This window comes from Danio rerio, chromosome 8, assembly GCF_049306965.1.
Source record: "Danio rerio strain Tuebingen ecotype United States chromosome 8, GRCz12tu, whole genome shotgun sequence".
Taxonomy (NCBI): Eukaryota; Metazoa; Chordata; class Actinopteri; order Cypriniformes; family Danionidae; genus Danio; species Danio rerio.
Window position 1 is genome coordinate 27,833,934 of NC_133183.1, and position 23,058 is coordinate 27,856,991.

The 23,058-nt window shown below is 35.6% G+C and overlaps 1 protein-coding gene across 4 annotated transcripts in view; it reads left to right on the forward strand.

Annotated features, from left to right (window-relative positions):
- Nucleotides 1–22,660, forward strand: part of sema3h (sema domain, immunoglobulin domain (Ig), short basic domain, secreted, (semaphorin) 3H) — a 45,119-nt gene extending 22,459 nt beyond the window's left edge. The window contains exons 9-17 of one of the 4 annotated variants that reach the window (NM_001328378.1): nt 2,651–2,720; nt 4,214–4,358; nt 6,473–6,692; nt 8,252–8,340; nt 8,432–8,473; nt 12,535–12,692; nt 12,859–12,920; nt 14,497–14,639; nt 14,724–15,847. In NM_001328378.1, the coding sequence (NP_001315307.1) occupies nt 2,651–2,720; nt 4,214–4,358; nt 6,473–6,692; nt 8,252–8,340; nt 8,432–8,473; nt 12,535–12,692; nt 12,859–12,920; nt 14,497–14,639; nt 14,724–15,140 (1,346 nt within the window). In that variant the 3' untranslated portion in view covers nt 15,141–15,847. Of the gene's footprint in view, nt 1–2,650; nt 2,721–4,213; nt 4,359–6,472; nt 6,693–8,251; nt 8,341–8,431; nt 8,474–12,534; nt 12,693–12,858; nt 12,921–14,496; nt 14,640–14,723; nt 15,848–22,278 lie in introns of those variants that run through there. The other 3 variants (NM_131050.2, XM_009303983.5, XM_073909099.1) reach the window with 3 other exon arrangements.
- Nucleotides 22,661–23,058: the final 398 nt, after the last annotated feature.

Genomic DNA, 23,058 nt, shown 5'->3' on the forward strand with positions numbered 1-23,058 from the left:
ATCCAGGTACCCACACACAGAATTAAAAGCCAAAGTGTTCACAAACCTTTGCAGGGGGTTCATTTAATAATTTGTGTCTTTTTTTTTAGGTTTGTGAACTATGTAACTGGACAAGATATTTTCACCAATTCTGCAAGCGTTTCACAAACTTTCAAGCAGTGCTGTATATTTGAAAACGAGTGCACTAGGTCATGTGCCATTTGTCTTGGTGGTCTGCTGAATGTTTTGAAGGCCGCCACTCTCTGTGTGTGTGCATTTTCTCATCTATGTTGGCACCCCCATCCTGTTTCCACATAATCTACTGGCCGAGTCGGGATAGGGATGAGGGAGGAGAGCAGAGAGCAGGAGAATCGGAGGTTAGCATGGATAAGGACGGATAGGGGTAAGGATAGAGAAGTGTCAACAAGTGCAGGGCAGACAAAACTATCTGTCCTCAAGGAGAACAAAAGCTTTTGTTGGTGGAAATTGACACAACTATAGCTTCCTCGCTAAAGTGAAAGAGAAGAAGAGCCGGAGAATAGGGGAGTGTAGAAAACAATCTGGAGAAGTAGAAGAGGAGAAGAGACTGAATGAGGGATAGTAATATGGGATTGAGAGGGAAACTTAATTAAAGGGAATTTGTTGGTTTGTGTGTTAAATATAAAGGAAGAACTGAGTGGCTGTGTGTATGTGTGGTTTACCACAGAGTAGTGTGTATGTAATAACGGTTTCAGTCTTTTTTATAGTATGATCAAGTTTATGTTCTCACTTTTAATGGATTACAAGAGTTAGTAAATCTGCCACATGTTTTAAGTAGCATATCCGCGGTAGCACGAATGTTTAACACTGCGGTTTCCAACTGGTGGGTGGTGTCCATATCTTTTATTGACGTTGTTGAGGGCTGTTTTTGATCAAGCTCCACTGTATTCGTGATTCCGTGTTGCTAAGATATAGTAATATCTGTAAAAGAGACTGCATTTATTTTTAGCCCTCAGGCGTATAATTAGCATCATACAAATACAGTTGAAATCTCCATTTCATAAAATAAATTGGGTTAGAGAGTTATTTCTGACTTAAAATATAAAATAAAACGACAAGTGAAAATATAATTATATAAACAAGTGAAATAAATGGTCTTTTATTAGGATCAGTGATTGATTCTTTCATTAGTGATGTGAGAATTGTACACTGTAAAACCTACCAGTCAAAACTTATCATTTACTTTAACTTAATGAAAAAGAGTTATCGTAACTCATGAACGGATTATATTAAGCAGAACTAAAAAAAACTGTATATATATATATATTTGTGTTAACTCTAATTCTAGAAGCAATACCAAACCATTTTTAGTTAAAAAGTTACTTGTACTCTAAAAGTCTGACAACACAAATTATCAACACAAATAACACATGTGTATATGACTCTACATCTCAATTTACTGTGTCCCTAATAAATAACAACATTATTGTAATGCATTTAAAAAAACATTACTGGCCTTAAAACCTTTGACCATGAGCATTTTTAATACTAATATTAATCAAATAAATAATGATATTTTTGGATGTTCAGTAGAAATGTTTTTAGCAAAATGGTAATTTTTATATTAACTGATTTTATTAGGTTAAAAAAATCCTAAATCTATAAATATATACATTTTTATCAACAAAACAAATTTTAGAGATTGAATTCGTTAGATATATATATATATATATATATAATATATATATTTAACAACTAGGTAACAACTGCTTACCACTTTTCTAAGGTTACCACTTTTTACTTACTTTTTACTTACCATAGAGTGTAATGTTGGATATTTTAACATAGTTGAATAAACACAGGATAATGCCTAAAAAAGAGTATAGAGTAATTATTCCATACACCGTAAGCATGAGCATAACATCTATACCAGTGGTGCTCAACCCTGTTCCTGCGATCTACCTTCCTGCAGAGTTCAGCTGCAACCCTGATCAAACACACCTGAACCAATTAATTAGGACCTGAACAGCACTGGATAATTACAGGCAGGTGTGTTTGATATGGGTTGCAACTGAAAAATGCAGGAAGGTAAATCTCCTGGAATAGGGTTTGTGACCCCTGGTCTATACGAACAAACTTTGAAAGTCAAGAATATTATTTAATGTCACTAAAGCAACCTACACACGTTAGTTTTATAAAAATAAAACTAAAGTTAATAGGTTAGATGAAAAGTTATAATAGTTTTAGATTCTGAACATTTCATTGTCGCAAATTTTTCCTGATTTCAGCCTGAACGTTTTTTAAATCACCTAATGTGCAATGTAAAGTTTGGATCTTAATGCGAAACCATTCAAGAGAAGTACTATCATAACGTGTGTGTGTGTGTGTGTGTGTGTGTGTGTGTTTGATTTGATAAGACATTTGATCATATCTGACATGGTTGGAATGTGAGAATGCAGAAATGAACTGGCATACACTCAATGGCAAGATATGTGTATGTTTTTGACAGAAAAACCACAAATATGCAGCGTTGCACTCGTTTATTTGTATATGAAAGAGAGTGCAACCAGGTAAATATTATTTACTGAGTTTATACAGCCTTAAGAGGAAACCAAGACCACACACATTAACATAACCTGAAGCACAGATAAACCATGTTTAATATTTAAACTATTTTCTGTTTTTTCTGTAGAGGATATTTTCATTCAGCATGGAAGGGACAAAAAGAATCCTCTTGTTTATGGGCTCTTCACCACTACCAGGTGAGTCTTACAGTGTGACCTAAGATCAGAGTTTAACGATTTCAATGTAATGTATCACACTTGAAGACTAAAATCATTGCTGCAAAAAGATGACACTGTTAAAAATGCAGGCTTCCACACAATTAATTCACAATTTAATTGTTAACTTAAAGAATTTTAGTGGATTAAACATAAAACATTAAGTCATGCCAAAAAACTACAAGGGATTGTTTTGTTTCAGCTTATTTTAAATAAGAAAAATATAAATTTAATCTATAATCATTTAAGCACCATTTTGACTTTGCTTCTTATGTAAAATGCAAAAAAAAAAAAGAATGTTTCTTAAATTTCTGCACTTTTGTCACTGATATATAGTCAGGTAGAAATAGCTTTGGAATCAGCTGCAGGTTACTACTTTTATGCTCGCCTAAAAAAGGTTAAAAAACAAATATTCAAAACAAATGCAGCCTTGCTGTGCACAAAGAGGCTTTCCTTCTCTTGTATTTACAAATATGGATCACTTAAGCTTAACATTGTTACCGATACCATGCATCTTTTAACCAGTCACTGAATTTGAATATTTTAAATAAATATTTTAAGATTGGTAACTTTGTATTTCAGTCTGTTCTGCACATAGAACTATTGTAGGGCTGCAGAAGTCATAGTCAGTACTATGTGAAGCTATACTTTATGGTTCCGTTTTGTCATTTTTGGACTGCCTTTTTTCACCCTTTACTTCAGATGGAAAAGAGTAGTATGAACATCATGAAAACCTCTGTATGTGTTTGTGGTTAAGGGTGTGGAAAAAGTCACAGCATTACTGAGTCATACTTTCCAGATGACATTAATGATGCACCCATGATGTTTAAAACATTAGAAGTTGATCCAGTTTTACATCAGCCATCTCAAAGCAGCATTTGCATTCATCATTCTTTGTGAAAATGTGTGTGTGTATGTGTGTGTCTCTGCCCAAGGTTTTGGAGAGGGTTGTATAGGGTGGAGTGCACAATGAAGTCTGGATTGAGAAAAAGCTGTATGGAAAGAGTGACAGTGTTATTGCTCTCCGTTGAGATGTTCAACCGAGTGTGTTAAATCTCGTAAAGACCCAATCTCAGTTCAGTTTAATTCAGGTGACATTTTAACCCGCACCGATGAGTCTGTGCTTTTACTGCCTGACTGGCTTCACACTTGAACTGAAGTGCCACTTTTAATTGTGCCACCAGAGCTGGGTTTTAATTGGATTTAAGGCAGGGTAAAGAGGATTGAATGTTAGTTGCTAGCTGGTGCTGTCTATGTAAAGAGTTCAGCTAAAAAAATCTTAAATGAGCTTTTTTCTTGGGCTCCTATGTGTAGGTTCAGTCGTTTTACTTTTTATGGCAAATAATAGGTTGTTTTCATTGCTTTTAACATGAAATAACTGAAGATAAACATTAGAGGTTGGTACATCTAAACTATTTATTTATAACTTTCAGTGCATTAATAGTTCATGTGTCTTTGGTTTCTTGTCTCGCCAGCAATGTGTTGAACGGATCTGCTGTGTGCGTTTACCGCATGCAGGACATTATTAGAGCTTTTAAAGGAAACTTCCTTCACAGAGAGGGACATCAGTACAAGTTGACCGAGTACACAGGCAGAGTTCCCTATCCCAGACCCGGCACAGTGAGTGTATTTACATACCGTAAACCCATTTTTAAAATATGTATTCTGTTTAAACTTTGATACTTTGTTCATGTAAAATTAGATTAAAACACACACTAAATCAGAATCATTTAAAATTCATTGAATTAATTTTGATATAACATTAGGTTGCATTTACAGTAACTTACTGTTGGTATCTTTAGGATTATGATGAAAAAAATTATTACCATAAAGCGAAAATTTCATTTATGCATACAATATATTTCTTCTTTCCTTGGCCGCATAATTGTTCAATAAAATGTATGCATGGCTTCTGTAGTCAGAATGCCTAAAACCAACATAGTTTCATTCTGAAAACGCAGCCATGAATGCTACAGAGCGTTATGATGCCGTTTCTTTTTGCGCTTACGAGCTGACCACTTACCTCCATATGGACGGCTTTCCCGCTGTTAGCTTGTCCAGTTAGCTCGCCATGTACGTCATTGGACTTTCGACGTTTAGAGGAGTTGACCACAATGACGGGGTTTGAGTCTGGTTAAGAAATTTTATTTACAAAATAAATAAAATAAAATAAACTAGTAAATAACAGGGTGAGAAAGTGGTAAAATCTAAAAACGTGGTAAAGGGCGAGGTCTTTTCTTTTTCTGGATTTCTTTTTAAAATTCTTGGTTGGTTTTAGGGAAGTGTGTGAACGGGTCAATTGGTGCTTTTGAAAACCCAATTGGTTAAGTTTAGGGAAGGAAGAGGGTGGGTCAGTCGATTGGTCAGTCAGTCAGTCGACAGCAGCCTCTGCTGGTTTAACATGAAAAGAGGAGCGAACCGCATTAGCAAGAGAAATTTGAGATCTCAAAAAGCGTACACAGCGGCCACTGGTGAATTCGCAAAAACAAAGACTGCAAAAAAAACGTAGCTCCTGGGATGTATTTGGCGCTTTCCAGAAGTGTATATATAGGGTACGTTTTCAAAATGAGCCTGGGTTGCCTAAAACAATAAGTATTGGTTAGGAAAAAACCCTTAAATGTTATCTAATAACTGTTACGGTACTGGTATATCATAACTCCACATTAGTACACACGTAGAGCAAAAAACAATAAATAGATTTATTCAATTCTTACCATGATTTACGGATGTCATGTTTGCTATAATGCAATTATCCATTACAATATACCACTAAAATCTTATTAGACACATTTAATGCAAGAATATTTGACTGATTAAAAAACTATGTAGCCCCAAAACACTAATAAGTTGTAATTTTGAATCTTTTTTTTGTCAATTGCCTTTAAACCACTAGGTGTTTAATCATGTCAAAATATACTAAATGTATTAAAATAAATAGTATTTTACAATATATAAAATATACGGTAACACTTTACAATAAGGTTTATTAGTTAATGCATTAACTAACATGAACTAATCATCAACAACACATGTACAGCATTTAATAATCATAATTGAACATTTACTAATGCATTATTAACATCCAAGTCCATGCTTGTTAACATTAGTTAATGCACCATGAGTTAACATGAACTAACAATGAGCTACTATATTTTCATTAACTAACATCAACTAACATGAACAAATACAGTAGTAAATGTATTGTTCATTGTTTGTTCATGTTAATAAATGCATTAATTAACATTAACTAATGAACCTTATTGTAAAGTGTGACCAAATATACTAAAGTATAAAATGTAGCAAAATGTACTGTCTTGCCATTCTTTTAGATATTTAAATAAGTACAGAATAAGTATGTTATATTATTTTGAAAAAGTACAGTATATCTGTGATGCTGAAGGATAGTGGATCAATAATTCACTTTTATTTTTACAAAAAAGTATTTAAAATATTACGGAAACATTACTTAAATTGCAAATCAAGTCAAGTTCAACTTTATTGTCATTTTACTACATGTGACTACATACAGTGGTGCCACATACTGTAAATAAAAAGGACAAATATGAACACAACTGGATGTAAGAGCTTTTCTAAATTTTATACATCTATTATAAATAACTAAATTCATATCCTTTGACACTTCTACTTTATTCCAGTGTTTACAATATTTGAATTGAACTAAAATACTGAAGGTTTATAGAGCACACTGCTGAAGTGTGTGTGTCAATGTTCAGTGTCCCAGCAGCACATACGGAGGCTTCAGATCCACAAGGGAATATCCAGATGACGTGATCTTCTTCAGCCGCACACATCCGCTGATGCAGGAGGTGGTTCGTCCTCTCGGTGGTCAGCCTTTGCTGATCAGAGTGGGCGTCCCTTATAAACTCACCCGTCTGCTTGTGGACAGAGTCGAGGCCGTAGATGGACAGCATGACGTGATGTTCATTGGCACAGGTATGTGTTTGTGCGGTAACAGGGCGGAACAAGCCTAAAACAGCGTAGCTGCCCTAGACTAGCAATATTGGGGATTACCAAAATTATTTTGACAAAAATGTTTCTGTAATAGTTCATTTACCAAGGGTAAGCATAACTATAAGTGCCACAATAATATTTCTAATGCTTTCATCTGTGTTTCCTGTGTAAATATTTAAAAAAAATAATTAATATAATAACTTAATTTTTTATTCACTTAACCAGTTATACATTTCACTACATATAGTACAAATAAATTGTAATGTTTGTTTTTTTTTTTACTTGAGAGATGTTAAATGTGCCGGCTCAAATTTGGGTATAAAAACGTAAATTTAAACAATATTTAGATGTTTCAACTTGGTATTTGCCCAATAAATGACATTGCAGTTTTTAGATTTGAACCCGTTTTTGACAGATACCTAAAGTATTTGTTTTCTCTTATGACAGATTGTTTAATAAATTTAAGCACTCTGCATTAAAATGACAGTTTTTTTCAGTTTTTATGTATTTTTGATTACAAAAAGTTTTTGTAGGATGTCGGTTTAGTAGCCAGTTTAGTTTTCTTAAAGCATTAGTTCATTCTAAAATGAAATCTATTCATCCTCATGTCGTTTCAAACCCATAAGACTTTCATTAAGGTCAATTAGATATTTTAATCAAATCTGATTCCTGTCCCTCCTCTAAACGTCTGTTTATTGAAAAACATGATTCAAAATGTTCATAAAGCAATCAGGTTAGAAGGCCATATTAGCTGAGGGTTTAATTCAGATTTTCTAAAGAGGCTTGATCCCTTTCTGATGAACAGATTTAATCTTTTCTTTATTATTGTAAAAGTAATATATAGTTGAAGTCCGAATTATTAGCCCCCTTCAAATTATTTTTTTTTTTAATATTTACATTTATATTATTTATTTAAATGTATTTTATATTTACAGTACGTCTGATAATATTATTCTTAGTCTTATTTGTTTGATTTCAGCTAGAATAAAAGCAGTTTTAATAAAAAATAAAAAAAAAACATTTTAAGGTCAGAATTATTAGCTACTTTAAGCTATATTTTGTTTAATAATCTACTGAACAAACCATCATTATACAATAACTTGCCTAATTACCCTAACCTGCCTAGTTAAACTAATTAACCTAGTTAAGCCTTTAAATCTCACTTTAAGCTGTATAGAAGAGTCTTGAAAAATATCTAGTAAAATATTATTTACTGTCATCATGTCAGAGATAAAATAAATCAGTTACTAAAGCTATTATGTTTAGAAATCTTCCCTCTGTTAAACAGAAATTAGGGAAAAAATAAACAGGGAATCTAATCATTCATGGGGCTAATAATTCTGACTTCAACTGTATACAACAATTTATGAACAGACTTTCAATGGAGAAACAGAAATCTCTCAGATGTGATTGAAAATGTCAATAGAATATTCTGAAGATGAACAAATCTCTTGTGTTTAAAACAACATCAGGGTGAGTATATGCTGAGCGAAAGTTCATTGTGAGGTGAACTAACCCTTAAAATATGTGTGTGTGTTCAGATTCTGGCCTGGTCCTGAAAGTTCTTCACTTCCCTAAAGCCAACAGACAGAATCAGGAGGTCACTCTGGAGCAGCTGCAGGTTTTTAAGGTGAACTTTTTTCCAGATTAAACATTCCAGATTCATTATGATCAACTTTTAGACTCTGAACATTAACTGCTCATCTCCTGTCACTCAACAGCACAAGTCAGCTATCACTGCCATGACACTTTCCAAGAAAAAGGTACAGTGTTTATCAATGCACACATACACACACACTCTCTCTCGCTCTCTTTCTCACACACACACAAACATGTAACATAAACGGACACGCTTTTATAAACCTTCCTCCTGCGTTGCTATGGCAATGTGAGAGGGTGGAAGGTACTTAAAATGAAACTGTGAATTTTCACACTTTGTTTCCACCAAACACTCGCTGATTCCTGAAGATCTGGGATGGAAAGAGAGCTGTAATTCTGGATCTGTACATGTGATTGTGGTTTACAATTAAGCTTCTGACTCACTTGTCCTGCTTTCTGAAAAAGAAGCAAACCATGGCAAGCTGTTTTAGCATTTAGTTTTAAATGTACTGCTGTCTAATGTTTCATTCTAGTCCATTTGTCTTAGCTATACTAGTACCTTTTCCATTAAGTTCCAGATCTAATTCATTAGTGTTTATTCTTTATGTGTAGTACTTTTACATAGACATTAGTAATTCATTGGTTACTTAATGTTAGAAGCTAGTACTTACTATTATACACTCACTGGCCACTTTATTAGGTACAGCTTACTAGTACTAGTTTGAACCCCTTTTGCTATCAGAACTGCTTTAATCCTTTGTTGTTTAAATTCAACAAGGTACTGGAAAAATTTCTCTGAGATTTTGGTCTATATTGACATGTTAGTGTCATGCAGTTGCTGCAGAATTGTCGGCTGCACGTCCATGATGCGAATCTCTCATTCCACCACATCCCAAAGGCGCTCTATTGGATTGGAACCTGGTGACTGTGGAGGCCATCTGAGTACAGTGAACTCATTGTCATGTTTAAGACAGTCTGAGATGATTCACACTTTATGACATGGTGCGTTATCCTGCTAGATGTAGCCATCAGAAGATGGGTACACTGTGGTCATAAAGGAATGGTCATGGTCAGCAACAATACCCAGGTAGGCTGTTATTTGAGTTACTGTTGCCTTTCTATCAGCTCAATCCAGTCTGGCCATTCTCCTCTGACATGAACAAGGCATTTGCGCCCTTAGAACTGCTGCTCACTGACACTTTTTTCTCTTTTTCGGACCATTCTCTGTAAACCCTAGACATGGATGTGCATGAAAATTCCAGTAGATCAGCACCAACAACCATGCCTCATTCAAAGTCACTTAAATCACCTTTCTTCTCCATTGTGATGCTCAGTTTGAACTGCAGCCGATCGTCTTGACCATGTCTACACAGCTAAATGTATTGAGTTGCTGCCATGTGATTGGCTGATTAGAAGTTTGTGTTAACAAGCAGTTGGACAGGTGTACATAATAAAGTGGCCGGTGAGTGCATTGTAGTACTATTGCATTGTAGTATACTTTGGATATTAGTGTTTATTTCAGTAGTGAGGAGTACCAGTAACAAATTTATATTGTTTTCCGATTGACTTCAGTGGTGATCTGTCATTGAGATATTAACTACTCCTGTTGTGACTAGCTGTCAGGGTTCTGCTACTTCAGTTCTGTTTCTTCTAGTTTTGGTGACAGAGCTCTCTGTGTTTTTGTCTGTTTTGTCTATGTGCCAGGTGCTTCCCACATTGTCTTGACCCTGCCTTTCTTGTTACCTGATTATTGGTTCATTTGGTCCACTCGCCCTCATTCATTATATAAGTGGTTTGCTCTCCCTGTTTATTCTCCTGTGTTCTCTGTCTTGTGCTGATCTGTTGACTTCTTCAATGTGAGCTTTGTCCTTCCCTGCTGCTTCAGAGTTTGTTTTTTTCTCTTCGGGGCAGTTTGAGGTTGTTTTTTGGTGTTTTTTTGTAGATAATAAACTGTTAAATGTCTCGGCATTTGGGTTATGATACTTGAATCCATTTTATGTACTAAAATATATTTATTAAATACAATTAGATCTTTTTTTAAGATTTTCAGATTTCAGTTTTTAAACATTAAATTTTAGTACTTATTACATACTTGCACCTCTAGAAAGAAGTTACTTATTATATACTATCATTTATTTATTAGAAACTACACTGAAAAAATTATATGATCAATTGGTCATGACAGGGGCGACACGGTGGCTTAGTGGTTGGCACTGTCGCCTTACAGCAAGAAGGTTGCTGGTTTGAGTCCTGACTGGGTCAGTTGGCATTTCCGTGTGGAGTTTGTATGTTCTCCCCATGTTGGCGTGGGTTTCCTTCAGGTGCTCCGGTTTCCCCCATAGTCCAAAGGCATGCCGTACAGGTGAATTGAATAAACTTTGTGTGAATAAACTTTGTGTGGATGTTTCTCAGTAGTGGGTTGCAGCTGAAAGGGAATCCGCTGTGTAAAACTTATGCTGGATAAGTTGGTGGTTTATTCTGCTGTGGCAAGATGAATGAATGGTCATGACAGCATATGTTTTTAGTTCATTGTAACTTATCAAACAAAGTTATTTCTGTTCTAACTTAATTTGTACATTACACAAGCTGTTTTAAGTCAATTTAACACAATATAAGCCATACGACTCATATGATTAATTTGATTCAGCAAGGAAACCAAGATTTCTGTACAGTATAGTTATTTTTATGATATACAATTGTTATACATTCAAACATATAAAATATATATTAACATAAAAATAAACATAAAAATAACAATATTTGTATGCAAAATATGCACTAGTCACAAACAGAATACATGCTATTTAAATCTTGAGATACAAAAGATACTGTAGATTCCCTTTGATGTCAAATTTGAAATTCACTATGGTAACAATAGAATACTTGGTCACACTTTATTTTAAGGTACAATTCTTGCTATTAACAAACTATTAACCAAGACTTTTAGCTCAGTTAACTACCAATTTGCTGTTTAATAGCAAAGTCCCTTTAAAGCAAGTAATTTCACTCGACGGCCATCTTTTAATGCCTCTCTCTTTTAATCGGGCACTCTGTCTGAATGGGGAAACATCAAATTCTCCAAAACTGTTTGCCAAGCTTATGATTACATTACATAATTGGAATCACCAATAAAACTTTGAGACAACAACTGTCTCATAATATTCATCTCTAAAAGTTTGAATCAAAAAAAGTCTGCATTTTTTTGGGTTGCCCGAGTTAATGCGCATGCACACTCGAAAGGAACAAGATCACGATACCAACCTTATTTATGGCCGTTCTACACTTTATCATCCTCTGGATCGTGCTGGTCTTCAGAAGCAATCCACAACTTGGTCTTGATGGCGAATCTACCCCAGAAATTACAGGGACTATTTGTTTACAAGTTTGTGAGCGTTTGAGTAATTACTGTCATGTGATGTGCGTTTGAAAGGATGGACTGTACCTGGTTTGTTTCATACAGACTACAAAACCAAGAAATTTTTGTTTTCCAGTGTATTTGCTTCATTTGAAAGTACTGATTTTATGTGGATATATTTCTTATGCCTCTGAAGCAAGTATTCACTGAGATTCCAGTATGTTTGTTGACCACAAAAGCTGTTGTAAAAGCACACATCTTGCCTGAGCTTCTCCCCTGGAGAATCGTCAGTCTATAACGATCGATGATTGGCTCATTGGTATTAGTAGACAGGGCTTCATTTGCCATATTGACGTAACGTTACACTTTTCCCCATTGAAAACTATACGAGTGACATGTCTTGTGTATTTGTATAATATAGCATGGAAGTAATTGGGTAAAGGCATTGCATAGGATTAGGGATGTAGAAAAAGATCATACTTTATAATTAACAATAAACAGCCAATATTTTAATAATATGGATGAAATAAAGCAGTATTAAAAGCGGGAATTGGTACTTATTAAATACTTATTTATCACTAATAAAATAATCACTAGTATCTGATGAAGTACTTAAAATATAGTATCAAAGGAAAAAGTACTAGTATCTAATAATAAGTACCAGTATCTAATAAATACTATTATGTTTTAAAAAGATACTAGAGCCTATATTAGCGCTAGTAGATAATTAGTAAGTACTACTTAACGAAACAAATTGTACTATACTATGAAAATATGTACTTGTGTGTTTTGAGATTACATGTTAAAATGGCTCTCCACAGGTTCTCAAGCAATTCATAATAGTGTGTGTTTGTGTGTTTTTGTGTCCAGCAGTGGCTGTTTGCTGGCTCAGCAGAAGGAGTGGTTCAGTTGGGTCTGTTCCAGTGTGATTTGTACGGTCAGGCCTGTGCTGAATGCTGTCTAGCTAGAGACCCATACTGCACCTGGGACGGCCACTCTTGCAGCCAGTTTATGCCTACAGGACGCAGGTAACATGCAGCTCACTCTCAGGCTGATTTTTATCTTAATTGCTACTCACTTCGAGTTAAATAGCTGGTTTAATAGAATGCATCACGCCAGTCTGCTGTACTGAAACCGGAAAGCTTTGGTATATCTGGAATAAATCTGATCTGAAACATTCTTCTCTGTCTGCAGGAGAAACATCCGCCAGGTTAATGATGACGGCAACCCGCTGAACCAGTGTGTCAGACAGGGAGGTAAGACACGGACAACCAGGCATTTACAGTTGCCATTTTCGTTTATTTTTTTATTTGTTGTTAAAATTTTATTCATTGCTGTGATTCAGTATGTGTGGAAAACAATAAACTGAGCAAACTCTCACCATTTTGACATTTAGGAATAACTTTCGTTTAGTGTTAGTTCAGTATTTGTGAATGAGATGATTTGGTGAGAAGATTTTAGTAATAAAATGTTTTATATATATATATATATATATATATATATATATATATATATATATATATATATATATATATATATATATATAAAATAGTTTTATTACCTAATTTGTTTTTTATTTGCCATGATGACAGTAGCTAATATAGTATATGGTATATTAGTTGTAAAGTGAAATATAAAGGCTTAACTGTATTAATTAGGTTAGGGAAGTTAGGTTAATTAGGCAAGTTATTGGATAATAATTGTATGTTCTGGAGCAAATAAAAGCTAAAATTCTTATAGGGCTAATAATATTTACCTAAGCGAATAAAAAAGGATATATTTTTCATTCCAACCAAACTAAAAAAACTAGTCTTCTTCTCCAGAAAAAAAATATAATTGCAGATTCTGTGGAAAATTGTCTTTGCTTTGTTAAAGAACATTTGGGTAATATTTGATATAATTTAAAATTATTAAAAAAGAGCTAATAATTCTGTCTTCAACTTCATGTGATTAGGTGCAAAATTATATTTTAAATCTTTTTTATTATCATTAGTATTATTAAAATGTTTATTCAAATCATTATATAATATAACATACATTTTTTTTTAATAATTTAAAATAATGGGCGGCGCGATGGCGCCGTGAGCCTGGGTCAGCTGGCATTTCCGTCTGGAGTTTACATGTTAAGTTGGCAATAAGTTGGCGGTTCATTCTGCTGTGGTGACCCCTGATGAATAAAGGGAATGAGCCGAAGAAAAATTAATGAAAGAATTTAAAAATAATACATTATTAGTAGTAGTAGCACGATTGCCTCACAGCAAGAAGGATGCTGGTTCGAGTCCCGGCTGGGTCAGTTGGCACTTCTGTGTGGAGTTTGCATGTTCTACCCATGTTAGCGTGGGTTTCCTCCGGGTGCTCCGGTTTCCCCCACAGTCCAACCACATGCACTATAGATGAATTGAATAAGCTAAACTTTCCGTAGTGTGTGTGTGTGTGTGTGTGTGTGTGTGTGTGTGTGTGTGTGTGTGTGTGTGTGTGTGAATGTAAGAGTGTATGGGTGGTTCCCAGTGTTGGGTTGGGGCTGAAAGGGTATCCAATGCGTAAAAAAATATGCTGAATATGTTGGCAGTTCATTCCACCGTGGCTACCTCAGATTAATAAAGGGACTAAGCCAAAAAGAAAACGAATGATTGAATAATATATTTTAAATAATAATTATACAGCAATTTGAACAATCTGATTTACGGTAGTTTAAATTTCAAATTGAGTAAATAATTTACATTAACATTAATGTTTTCATCATCATTATAATTATTTCATTGTTAGCTTAAAGTTTAATTGAAGCCCAGATTAAATCATTCAAATGCAATTAATTTACTCACTGTCATTCAGCTGGTCTTCAGGTGGAGGCAGAGGAGAAAACACTTGTTGTTGCTGTGGGCAACAGCACCTACCTGGAGTGTCTGCCCAAATCTCACCATGCCACCATCACCTGGTATAAAGACATAGGAGAGAACAGCTTGGAACAACATAAGGTACACACACCACACACACACACACACACACCAGAAACATGATTAAAAACTGAAATATCTCCAAATTTGCTGTTCGTCTCTCAGGTCACATCTGGAGAACAGCTGGTGGTGATAGACAGGGGCATCCTGATTCCCCGGGCAGAGCTCAACCATGCCGGTGTTTATCACTGTCAGCTAGAGGAGCATGGTTTCCGCTGGACTGCCGTCACTATTCGTTTAACCGTGTGGAGCCCTGTCCTGCACCCCTCGCTTGGTGCCACCCAGCCATGGTACCAGGACGTGATGGCACTGATCAACCACAGCAAACTAGAGCGACACTGTAAAGAACTCAGTCAAAGACACAACAGCAGAGAATCAGTCAACCACAGGGCAAATAAACAAGACAGAAAGAGGACAGAGCGCCACCGACACAGAGGAGGAGAGAAGAAGGAGAAAGGGAAGGGGAGGAAGCACCGCAGCCGAATGCAGAGTTCAGCACAGAGGCTGCCCAGAAGCGCTTAAACCTGCTCCAAATAACAAATACAGCAAAACATGCAATATACGGTGTATATATACACACACACGGGACATTTACAATATTAGACACTATTATATTAGTGGACATTTGCTCTGTTTCAAAACTGAATGATGAGCCTGCATACGGCCGCATTTTAAAGCATCAAGTTAAGTGAAAAAATACAGTGGAAAAAGTTAAAATACTTATCAATCATTAATTTTCTTTTTGGATTAGTCCCTTTATTAATCTGGGGTCATCACAGCAGAATGAACCGCCAACTTATCCAGCACCAATACCACTCGATCACACACACATACACACTATAGACAATTTGGCTTATTCAATTCACCTGTACCTTATGTCTTTGGTCTGTGGGGGAAACCGGAGCACCCGCAAACACGGGGAGAACATGCAAACTCAACCAGTGACCATCTTGCTGTAAGGCGACCATGCTACCCACTGCGCCACTGTGACGCCCCTAATATACTTAAATTTCAGTGAAGTCAGTCAGGCAAGACAATATTTTTTTTTTTTGAAGAAATCTTAATTAGTATTTAGTAAAGATGAATTTAATTGGTAAAAAGTGACAGTAATGGCTATAGATATGTATATGTCAATGAATCCTCCATCTTGGAACAGTCAGCATGTCGACACTCACAGTAAGAATCAATGGTTTTTCAAATATCGTGTTGCCACTTAAAAAATTAAAAAAAAAATTTTGAAACAACAGATTTCAACATTGATTTTTGAAGGGCTTGATTAATGGCATCGGAAAATTAGCTTCATTCATTCATTTTACTTGTCGGCTTAGTCCCTTTATTAATCCAGGGTTGCCACAGCGGAATGAACCGGCAATTTATCCAGCAAGTTTTTACGCAGTGGATGCCCTTCCAGCTGCAACCCATCTCTGGGAAACATCCACACACACATTCACACACTACGGACAATTTAGCCTACCCAATTCACCTATATATATATATATATATATATATATATATATATATATATATATATATATATATATATATATATATATATATATGAAAGTGTTGTTACTAAGGCCAGCAGGGGGCGCTTAACCTGTGGTCTGTGTGGGTCTTAACGCCCCAGTATATTGATAGGGACTCTATACTGCTCAGTGAGTGCAGTCTTTCAGCTGAGATGTTAAACCGAGGTCCTGACTCTCTGTGGTCATTAAAAATCCCAGGATGTCCTTCGAAAACCCCAGCATCCTGCCCAAATTTGCCCACCGGCCTCTGTCCATCATGGCCTCCTAACCATCCCCATATCATAATTGGCTTCATCACTTTGTCTCCTCTCCACTAATCAGCTGGTGTGTGGTCTGGTGCAATATGGCTGTCGTCGTGTCCTCCAGGTGGATGCTGCACACTGGTTGTGGATGAGGAGATTCCCCCCATTGTGTAAAGTGATTTGAGTGTCTAGAAAAACACTACATGAATGTTAGGAATTAATATTTTACCAAAAATTTCAAGTGATTAGAGAACTTGTTATCTAAACAAGCCAACTGAAAACTATATAATCAATTGCAAGTCTCTAATATGGCATTTCAAATCACAAAAAGAGCTTAAATGCTGCCTATAGGCTCACAAGGTTTTGTAACAAAACTAATATCTGAATCATATGAAGGACTGTTGATAAACAAATTAAGATTGACCCGAGATGGTTGTGGTCAGGAAAAGTGTTTGCTCTACTAATAAAAATGAAATAATTGTTTGTGAACTGTCTGATAATCTCCTAAAGCAAGGAAGTTTCTGCCCTGCTGAGTAAAAGACAAATCTTCCAAAATTAGGGAGCATCTTTAAAAAAAAAATCTTTGTTTTAAAAAGACTTCAGTGTTGATGGTACTTTTTCATCTGTACTGAAATGTGTTGCCTTATTTATCTTCCATGCTATTTATTTTCCTCGTGTTTATAATGTCTTTCATTTTAAGTGTAAAACTTGTACATTGTACAGTGTTTTTTTTTTCGTTTAGTTTTGTTTTGTTTTTGTTATTTGAAGAAGATGTAAATCTGTCTCTGATTTCACATCAATAAATATATTTAATTGAATCACTGAAAGCAAAACAATCTCCCAGAATGCAGCAGATCCCATAAGATGATAATCGATGTGTTTCTCTGGGGAACGATGTAGGCACAACGGTTGTGTTTTATTTTATTGGACTGAAACGCCGGCTTTTTTCTCCTGCACATGGACACATGCATGACTGCCAAGAAGTTTGGCAAATGCCCTGAACTGCCTCCATTCAGAAAGAAAAAATGAAAAACAAAAAGGGCGAACTGAAATGCGGACAGAGACACACCACATGACAGAGGCAGACTCAGTGATCTTTGTATATGTTGGAGCAGCCCAGAGACTCAAACAAACCTCAAAGGTTGTTAACAGGCTTAAAACACTGACAGAAAATGTAGAATTGATGTTTCATGTTTGACATATGAAGAGTTAAATCTTGCCTTCGCTGATCTAAATCTTGTGAATCGTGTGAGCTTTCTTTGTTTTGCCTTTTACTGTAAAGATGGTTTTCATTGATGGACTTTGAAGCTTGAATAAAGTGTTTTGGAGGATGAAACTGAGATAAAAAAGCTAAATTCAACCAATGTGTTTAATATTGTAATAATAATACATGTAATATGCAACCCAGACTCATTATGGATACGTACCCATGTATACATTTCTGAAGAGCACACAATATGTCCCAGGAGCTATGTTTTTTTTTTGCAGTTTTTGTTTTCAGGAATCCACCAGAGGCCATTGTGTGCGTTTTTGAGAGCTCGAATTTCTCTCATATGTGCCATTCGCGCCTGCCCTTCTAGCGCAAACCCTCCAGAGGTCGTTGTTCACTGACTGACTAAATGGCCAACTGATCCCGCCACTCTCCCCCTTCCCAAAATCCAACTGATAATGTTTTCAAAAGCAATCCAAATAAAGAAAAGTCACCAGATTTTTACCACATTTCTTTCTCACCCTGCTATTTAAATGTTTATTTTATTTTTTTTCCCTTTTGTTTTTGTTTTACCTGCTTTCTGCAATTGTTCGGACTTTAATCCCGTCATTGCTTTCAACTCCGCTCTGCATCTCAAATCTGCCAACCTACATGACAAGGTACTGGGTAAACTGATAACAGCAGAAAATCTGTCCACACACAGGTAAGCAGTCAGCTGGTTACATGAAAAGAAAGAGAAGCCGTCGGCAGCTTCATAACACCCAGTAGCATTCGTTTGAAAGATGAAATGCAGCCATACGTACATCTGGCTACATAATTTGTGCTCTCTAGAAATGTATACGGGGTATTCACAATGAGCCTGTGTTAGTAATATGTATAAAATAATTGATGATAAGCTTTCGGATTATTGCACAACTGAGATGTAGCATTGGGTTTTTAAATAATTTAAAGGAAAAATTTAATCTTTTCAGCTTATTCTACTTTTTTACCATACAGCATATAAAGGAAATACTCATTAAAACTACGTGCTTCAGCCTTTTTTTTGTTTTTTTTGTGAAACATAAAATACATTTTTCCAGGTATGTTTTGTTGCACGTTTCAGATGACAAATCCTCTAGAGGGCACTATCTACATATTTGCATATCTTTTTTTTTGTCATGGAATTTTTATTCTTGCAAATAGCATTTTACATTTTATAACGATCCACAAAACAATCCCCAAATAAAACAATCAACATCTACAAATTAATACATAAATAAATAAAATAAACAAAATAATAATAAATAAAATAAAATACAAATACAGAAAAAAAAATTACAATAACAAACCATATACATACATACATACACATGTACCTTCACTCAATCCACATCTAAGGTTTTTAAGTGATTAAAGAATGCAATAAATTGTTGCCATTTAAAAAAAAAAAAGTTCTCCCCTACCTCTGATATTGTATTTAATTTTCTCAAGTTTTAAAAAGAAGACCAAATCTTTGAGCCATAATGAAATAGAGAGGGGTTGTGGGGAGGTCCAAGACAAAAGTATTCTGCGCCTAGTTAGAAGAGATGCAAAACCCACAATGTCAGCGTGTCTCCGGTTTAAGGGTTGACACTGAGAGGGAACACCAAAGATCGCGATTAAAGAGCAAACAGCTAACTTGACCCCCAGAATATCTTAAACAATTTTAAAGAAAGTAATCCAGTTATTTTGCAACTTGGGACAAAATACAAACATATGACTAAGGTTACAAGGTGGTAGTTTACACTTATCGCACATATCAGAAACATTGGGATACATTTTAGAAAGTTTGGCCTTTGAGAGAAGAGCTCTGTGTATCGTTTTAAATTGTATAAAACTGAGTCTAGCGCATGAAGTGGATGTGCGCACATTGTCCAGTACTGCACTCCAGTAGTCAACTTCAAACTCTAAGTCAAGTTCCTCTTCCCAGGCCCTGATAGCTTTATTGTTATGAGAATTATCCTTTGACAAAATAATATATTTGCATATCTTAAAGATGCAGTATGTGGCATTGATTAATTATTGCAGTCTTAATTCTAACATTGGAGAGGGCTTTTTGCACCTGGCCTGTCTGTTGAGCTCCTCTGGGTCTGCTGCTATCCTCTGGAGGTTGCATTTTAGCATTGTTTTTCTCATATGTTCACTTACCATGTTTCTTGGTTATGTCCATATAGAGATAGACATTTGAGGTAAACGTATTCGATAACAAATCATAGACACCATTAAGGTGTTTATTTGCTGTTGTGCAAAGAACTGCATGAACATAATGACACCTTGTTTGTTAATAGCATGCCCTGATAAATATGTGTGAAAAGGAACAAATGTTGTTGACATGATACTGTCCCACAGCGTTCATTTTACCAATAAGCTGCAGTCAAGCATATGTTTTAAGTTCATTTTTGCAATTATACTAAAATGTATTGGCTGAAGCTTGTATTTTCTGTGTTCAATTACTGTTTCAAGACATATGTCTGTTTATTTTTTCTGAAGATTCTATTGGGTTTAGGACTAGTTTCTAGTTACTAGTTACACATTTCAGCCCTTGTTTTGTTTGCTAATTCCAGAACGACATTTTAGAGTGAGTAAAATACTTGTGTCTGTGTATCGTATGGCAGTATTTGACTCCAGCCAATTAACAAATCTATAAATTTAACCACTTCAAGAATACCAAGTGCTTTAGTAAATGCCATCCCCACTTATCCTGCACCGCCAACCATGCAACTCCTCTACCACCTCACCTGCATCCCTAGCAGACAGCCAATCGCATCGCAACCCTGCGGACTGAATTCTAATGAGTTTATGTGCTCAAGATTTGACTTTTACTTATGGTTCTTACAACCATGTGAAGCATTCAGCAGCCACTGTAGGAGAAACTGCTTTAAACAATATAAGAAAAACATGACTGCATTAGTATTATACAACATCTGATCATCTATGAACAGAAAGTTAGCAATAATCATTTTTTGGTGGGTGTGGGGATGGGGGATTATACAGTATAATCAAAAACCAGCTTTTCTCTGGTGCTGCTTTCTGTGACGAGCATTATAATTCCATGAGCACATCAGCTTATAAATGACAGGACACTGGGAAATTGACTAGGCGGGTTGCCTTGGATACGGCTGCCCCTAAAACACTCACAGGACTGAATACCAAATAGACTTGGAGAGCCTATATGTGAATAAATGAGATTGCTGATGCAAATAATAGAATGAGGGGGAGAGACTGATGCACAAACACAAGGAACCAGAAAAAAATGTAATATATTTCTGTTAAGGAAGACCACTGCCTTGATATTGAATATCATGAAATGTCCTGACTTAATAACATTTTATTATGTTTTTGATTTGGTTCCTCTGGATGCTTTACACTAAAAGAAAATCAAATAATAAAAAAGAAAAGTTTGATTAAAATATAGTCACGAAATACAAAGGATTTTAGATAGGCAGCACTGGCTAGCTGTAGGTAATGTTATAGGCTGTTTTTGCTTTACAAATCTTGCCTATACACCTCAACGATGGTTCTTTAAGCTTCTTTAAACACAATAACAATACCAATTCTATTTAGAATCACAAATGGTGTGTGTGTGTGTGTGTGTGTGTGTGTGTGTGTGTGTGTGTGTGTGTGTGTGTGTGTGTGTGTGTGTGTGTGTGTGTGTGTGTGTGTGTGTGTGTGTGTGTGTGTGTGTGTCCGCATGTGTGTTTTCTGATAAGAAGCTCAAAATTCCACACCTTCAACAAGTGAATGATTTTATTCCACTTTCCACTTTTTAGCAAATCAATTTCAAAACTGTAACTCCTTTTCTACCAGCTGTGTTTTTTTTTTTCATTTTTATCTTAACAGAACATGTTTGATAAGCTCTGTATAACTTAGCATACTTCATCTCCTAACAGGCAGGTAACAGAGATGCTGCATTTATGATCCTGTATAATCATAATAATATCATATAAATAAGATTCATTTTCCTTCAGCTTAGTCTCTTCAGAGGTTGCCACAGCGGAATGAACCACCAACTATTCCAGCATATTTACAAAGCGCATACCCTTCCAGCCACAACTCAGTACTGGGAAACCCACTCGGGATTCGAACCAGTGACCTTCTTGTTGTAAGGTGACAGTACTAACTACTGAGCCACTGTGCCGCCCACATAAGATTCATGTATACTCATAAAAAGCATGAAAGCTATGTCACTTTATGTTTTAACACCGTGCTCCCATTTTATAAATTTTTGTTGTCAAATCCAAGAAGCTAGTCTGGTCATCTGCAAACTGCCACCCATTTATACCAAATTAAACACATAGCCTATGGACCAAATGCATTATAGAGAATATATCATTAGTTTACACTATCAGTTCTTTATGTGTTAATTCATATTCGGGAGAAGTTGTTGTGAATTATACAACAGTTCTGTCTAGTTCTTGAATCTGATTGGCTGATAGTTGTGTGATATTGTGCAAAATCAGCACTCTTACAGCTTCCTCACTCTTCTGTATTACTCCGCCCACATAGAGTGACAGTAGATCAATAAACTCACTAAAGCAAATATTGCAGCTGTTGGACAACATAATGTGCTTTGAGGCTTTTTCAGGTGATAATGTAGTTTGGATTGCATCTATGCAGTGTATTAATAAGGAAAGTGCCTATTTTTAGTATTTATAATTTCACAGATACAGCATGTCAGCATCCGTCATCGTGTCATACTGAGCAGAGTAAAGACGGTTGATGTTCTGCCGCAAGATGACGACAGAGACCTTATAATAAGAGGGGAAAACCTCAATTTAATTTCTAACTACAGCTGATCATTAACCTGGTAACTTTCGTAGTCAACCTCTCTCTTTTTGTATGTTGCAGTGCTGTATTTATAACATGTAATTTTAGTGTATTGAGTGTGAGATGGCACTCATATATCAGGAATGTATGTATTTTGTGTTGGCCACTCTTTGTATAACCCTGACTTACTTTTTGTAAGTTATCTGTTATCTGTTTGTTTCTAATTTGTCACCTTTTTTCGTTACTGTAGAATTGTTCAGTAAAAAGAAAGTAGAAATGCTGCATGTGTTTAGTGCTTTTCCTTATCCCAAACACAACAGTAATCTGATGGTGTTTGCTTTGCTTCGGCTTTTTTGTGGTTAATTATTGTGATATCCTGATTGCAACAGAGAAATACTGGAACATCTCTGTAGACTGATGGCATTTCATGCCGTTCAGCCTTAAAATCTTAAAATGTGAGCAAAACCACCTGTTTTGCTGCCGATGTGAAGGAATGGTGGAAGACAGTAGTTATTCATTCAATTTTTAATTGAATTTTTTATATACACATTTAATCAAATTAATCAAACTGTTGTATAAATGCAATATCACACTAGCAGTGGCAATGCGATATGACAGGATATCAGTAAACAGCCACATTGCACTGCTATTCGTGTGATATTGCTCATTTATTAATG